Genomic DNA, 5,160 nt, shown 5'->3' with positions numbered 1-5,160 from the left:
GTTATCAATATTTTAAAAGCTGAAACGCGACCACACCACATATTAAAACCCTGAAAATATATGCTTAAACAATGATTTCAATTCCTCCAAAAGGAAACAAAAATAACATTTGAAATTTGGATCTAAAGAGTTCAGTTTCTAAAATGAAAAATTTCGACTAAACAATGCAATAAAAACGTATGCAGTATAAAAAAAAAAAAAAAAAAAGAAAAACATCAAACAGTAGCTAAATAACTAAAGTACAGCACAAGATTTCTTCTCCTGAAATGGATTGTGATTATCGATAGGTCCACTGACGAGCATATCATGCGGCTTCTCTCGTTCGCAATATTCTATTAAACTATAAAAAGAACGATAAAAAATATAAATTTGAAATTACAGTCAAAAGATCTCATTAGCACAAAGTAACAGACAAAACATCATTTAAATTATCATTGGATTGTTGAATTTAAGTTGGAATGAAGAGAAATTTATTTCCAATTAAACAAAAACTCACTCTTTGGAAACCTCTGATACTTTCTTCCGTGAAACTTGTGCTTCAATACGTAGCTGTTCTGTTTGTACTCGAACTTGATCCATTGAACTAGATAAGCTTCGTCGAATTTACAAAATTCTAGCAAACTGCGTAATCAACGCAATCCCAATCAACTGTATAAAGAAATCCCAACTTTCGATTAGCCAAATCGCTAAATTACAAACAAATGGGAAATTATTATGCAAGTTTATGAATATAATGTTCTGCCAAAGTAAGTAAACGTAAGAAGATATGTTAAGTATAAAAGGTAAGTAAACAAATATATTTAAAATAGAAAAAAAAAACAATTAGAAAAGACAATGTGCAAAATATTGCAATATGTAGAGATCGATTTTTGAAAGAGGCGGTCGGCTTCTCCTTGCATTATTACCTTGACAACTAACTAATGGGAAGATGCAGGACTCATTTTAAATATATGCAAATTTTCCTCATTTCATATCTGCACATAAAATATCAATTGCATGCAAATAATTGTTGGCAATGCATTTTAAATAAGAGACTTTCTGTCTTAAATTAATTAATAATTTCTTTAATCCAGCATATATTCATCTTCACAATTTATCATTAAATTCTTTTTGGAAAGGTGAAGGTCCAGCTTAGAATCGATCTGTAATCGTTAACTGGCAATCTGCTTTGAAATATCGCATGGTTATTATTATTTCGCCCGGTTGACTTCTTTTAATGATTGGACTAGATTTTATTAAGGAAACGTGCATATTATCACGATGTGGAAAAGCAGCAATTGAAATAAAACTAGGATGGAAGTGTGGCCCAAAAGCTTCAAGTAAGCCAAGAGAAGACATAGGCATTGATTATTGCTAGTCCCATAATTAACGCCTCCATGACCAAATGGTCTTCCTGGCTCCAATAACAAAATTATTATGATGATTCCATTGCAGTATGAAATGATAATCAATAATATGTGTAATTGGAAAGACTATTTAAACCCTTCTATTTTTTTGACTTAAAGATTGCTTGAATAAATAATAATAATCTTTGCTGTTATTTATGATATGATGAAAATCAATAATCCACATCTTTGTTCTTGAAAGAAGGTTCTATAGGATTGGCCAAGCATCTTATTGTTCCTTGCTGAATCAGAGAGTGCATGTTTAAAAAGATAACTTAGATATGCAACAAGTGCTTTGCACCATATTTCTGACTGGTAATGAATTTCAGACTTTTAGCGCCGAACCTTGCAAACGGTCGTTGAGTTGAAACTCTTTGATATTCATTAACTGCATAGGCAAGGATGTTGTGACTAATTAAAATAATAGTTAAGAAGGGGAGTAAATGAAGAAGACAAGTATTAGGGTAGGAGACACAAGCTGCAAATTGTAACATAGCAGTTGGCGACATTGGCAGATAAAGTGAACTGAGCAGGGAAAGAAATTGAAATAGGAGAATTGTGAAGAGGCAATGTCAGTTGTATAATAAGGGCTCAAATTAGAGGCAATAGCAGGAGTAGAGCCAATCAATCCTTTCCGAGGATATCGATAGGGTACAGATGATGACGCCCTCATTGGTTGGTTAGATGTAATCTTTGTCTAACTGCGACGTCGTTATGACCACTAGAAGCATCCGTTATTCCGATTTAATGAAGAAAGATCTTATGGGATGAAACTGAAATAAAAAGAAAAAAACTGATCTTATGGGATGAAATTAAAATTGAGATGATGTATATCAAAACCCATATTATTTCCGGCAGTGACAGACCAAATCCATGATTTTACTGTTTTGTAAGTGAAATCATCGAAACGAAGGTGCTGCTACATTGGAGCCGGAATAATATCCTCGATGTCATGAATACTGAATGGGAAAGGGTGACTTTTAAACCATTGCTTGTTAACCGTTCATCATTCACCTTTCTCTACTTTTTTTTCCATTGCTGAGTTTAAAAAGGCAAAACTTGGCATTTTTATTTTAAGTACACCAATATAAAAATTATAAATTCTCTTGCACCAATGTTGAAATAACAAATTTATAAAATACATCCGTAAACAATTTTAAAAGTGAATTAAATGTTAAATCTATTTCACCTTGCTTCAGCAAAACAAATCGCACAGTTAACGATTTACTTAAAAAATTAAACATATAGTGGGTATAGTTTAAGCACATAGTTTAAACTGAACACACAAACACACATTAAACATACTTCCAAACCATTAAGTATTTCAAAATATTAACAAAAGAAAATAATAAAAAGTTATAAACAAAAAACTTTATAGATATAAACGAAAAACTATGACTCCAACAAACGTTTTAAAGAAACATTTTTGCAGACATTAAACATCTATGAACATGAACTGAACATATAAATAATGCGTGAGTATAGTGAAAACGAGATAAAGTAGTCCAATTAATTTTAATAAATCGCAAAAGCAGAAAATCAAAATCCTTACAGATACGAACTGGATGGAAGACAACATCTTTCCATACAATGAAAACCATAGGATAAACGGAACTACACTACATATCGTAGTATTCTCTAACAATTCATCTCACTAATGATCCGATGCTGAGATCTCAAACATGCTTAACCGAGACGTACTCAATGAACGACGCCTGCTCCTTGAAACTGTATTACGAATCGATTTTAAGCCAACTCGCAATGGTGACCCAGTCCTTGATTTTGAATTCTCTATTTTCGGTCTTCCGTCATTAGATAGATGATCGACTGACTGCAGCATCCTCGACATTGTGTTAGTAGTACCTGTAAGCATAAATTTATTGCTGTTTAACTCATGAACAATTGTTATGTTGCTTATTGAAATTTTCACTTTCCTAAATAAAATCAACGAGAACACCTAAAATCTCTACTACACTAATTAAATCACTAAACAAAGTATTTAACTGAATATGATGGATTAAAAATTACCAGCTGGTTCTATTGTAGCCATGAACGTATGCATCCGATAACCACCAAGCCAAAAAAGAAGTACAACTATGAGGAAAAAGAAAGTTATTGTTTTTACGATAATGAAGTGCAGGGGAGAATCGCGGAAAAATTCATTGAAAAAAGTGTTGAAATGACGTCCAAATACACCAAGAGAAGTGAATACGAAATTTGATAAGACCTCGCAGATCACATCCAAGGGTGCAATTTCATATATAGGTTCAACATACAGATCCTGAAAACTTGAAGTCAGAAATAATAAGCAGTATGTCTAATCCATAATGGGAAAATTAATCAAACTAATTTTCCTTTCCTTGGAATTAATGCATTCGCATTAAAACCCTCATTTTTACATCAATTTCCAACTTTTTTTCTTGCATACAAACATTCCCATGATGCTCTCTTTTCCTGTTTCCCATTCAGCACCATCTAAGATGAATAGGATCATCGAGTACCATCGACACTCAATATTTATATTAGCAATCTAAACAAAATATTTTCCGTTTCACATCAATGTGGGACGAGATTCAGAAAGAACTAACACCTTGTAATGCTGTTCACACTCGTTTTCTCCTTTGAACAGAAATAATCCCGACACAACATTCATAGCACTGGTAAAGAAATTATCTGCTTTACACTTTTCAGTAAGTGACTTTCTAGCACGTGACATCCTAGCTGCAATATTTGCCTGCAAAAAGCTTCAAATTCAATTATCAATAACAGCAAAATCATCCATAAATGAACAGACCTTCAGATTTCCTAAACTGTTACCAAATCTCTAATTCTGTACGACTTGAAATAACTTGTCGATATAAGTTCTCCCTTAAAACCTCACTTAAACATCTTACTGATGCAGCAGTTACAAGGACCGAGCATCACTTAATCCAACAACTTACTTCATACCAAATACAATACCATACCTCATACAACATCTCACCAATCATTAAGTTCAAATAAACAAAAATTTTAACTGACGAAGTGAACAACCGAAATCATTGACTAGTTTCTGGAAGCTACTGCATGATAACATTCAGCAGAAAGTAGGAAGTATCCTTATCGAAAGGTGTACTACATTAAATGACCAATGAATTTCTGCAATTCTCGTAAAAAACCATATTCTCACCTGATATTTCTTGTGAAAAGTATTAAACACTGATACGATGAATGATACGATGAAAAAAACCAAATAAAAGAGCGTATAGAAAAGTGATTACGATATAAAATCATCAGAGCTGGTATCAGTAACATAACATTCAACAAAGGTAAAAAAGTCACAATCTTATCAAAGGCGCGCTTCACAGACGATACATCTTCATAATGCTGCTGCAAACAGATATAAGATCTCTTTTAATTTTGGCATTAAAAAAACACATATCATTTGCATATGTCTAGATTTCATTTCTAAAAATACAACTTCATTTTTATCAAAAAATATTACCAAAACCTAATTTGAAAAACCGTAAAACTCTAAGAATAACTAAAAACAATGCGATAAAAATTTGGAAAGAACCAAAAAATTGCTAAAGTGAGTTGTAAGATCAGGAGAACTTGAATGATCTGCAAAAAAATTGCAGTGATAAATTAGTCACTTTAGTTAAATTATCCAATTTTTCGCTATAAAAAGGTGTCATCAGAATGTCCGACTGAGAATTTACAACTGTTACTGCTTGTTAATTATTGGTATTAAAAGTCAGTTCAGTTGATTAAGTCTGAGTTGATTGCAAAGTGG

General features: G+C 32.4%; 2 protein-coding genes across 2 annotated transcripts in view; both read right to left on the bottom strand.

Annotated features, from left to right (window-relative positions):
- Positions 1-228: 228 nt before the first annotated feature.
- LOAG_10410 (hypothetical protein) lies at positions 229-691 on the bottom strand. The gene is made up of 2 exons (XM_003145934.2): positions 497-691; positions 229-340 (listed from the first exon to the last, which is right to left on the bottom strand). Exons 1-2 carry the CDS (start codon positions 577-579, stop codon positions 235-237), a joined length of 189 nt encoding a protein of 62 aa, XP_003145982.1. The 5' UTR covers positions 580-691; the 3' UTR covers positions 229-234.
- Positions 692-3,039: 2,348 nt separating this feature from the next.
- The window catches only part of LOAG_17284 (hypothetical protein), a gene marked incomplete at both ends in the record, with an annotated part of 4,681 nt that continues 2,560 nt past the window's right edge, over positions 3,040-5,160 (bottom strand). Inside the window, 4 exons of the mRNA XM_020449944.1 lie at positions 3,040-3,248; positions 3,414-3,666; positions 3,976-4,119; positions 4,731-4,754. Of these exons, the coding sequence (XP_020306457.1) occupies positions 3,040-3,248; positions 3,414-3,666; positions 3,976-4,119; positions 4,731-4,754 (630 nt within the window). The remainder of the gene's footprint in view (positions 3,249-3,413; positions 3,667-3,975; positions 4,120-4,730; positions 4,755-5,160) is intronic.

Source organism: Loa loa (genome assembly GCF_000183805.2).
Source record: "Loa loa unplaced genomic scaffold supercont3.57, whole genome shotgun sequence".
NCBI classification, from domain to species: domain Eukaryota; kingdom Metazoa; phylum Nematoda; class Chromadorea; order Rhabditida; family Onchocercidae; genus Loa; species Loa loa.
Note: the sequence above shows the minus strand (reverse complement) of the source record. Positions and strands in the feature narration are given on the sequence as shown.

Excerpts from the sequence above, each read along its gene's own strand:
- LOAG_10410 (XM_003145934.2), bottom strand. The coding sequence starts at position 579 with ATGGATCAAGTTCGAGTACAAACAGAACAGCTACGTATTGAAGCACAA. Across the intron at positions 341-496 it reads GTATCAGAGGTTTCCAAAGA|TTTAATAGAATATTGCGAAC; the intron begins GTGAGTTTTTGT and ends TTCTTTTTATAG.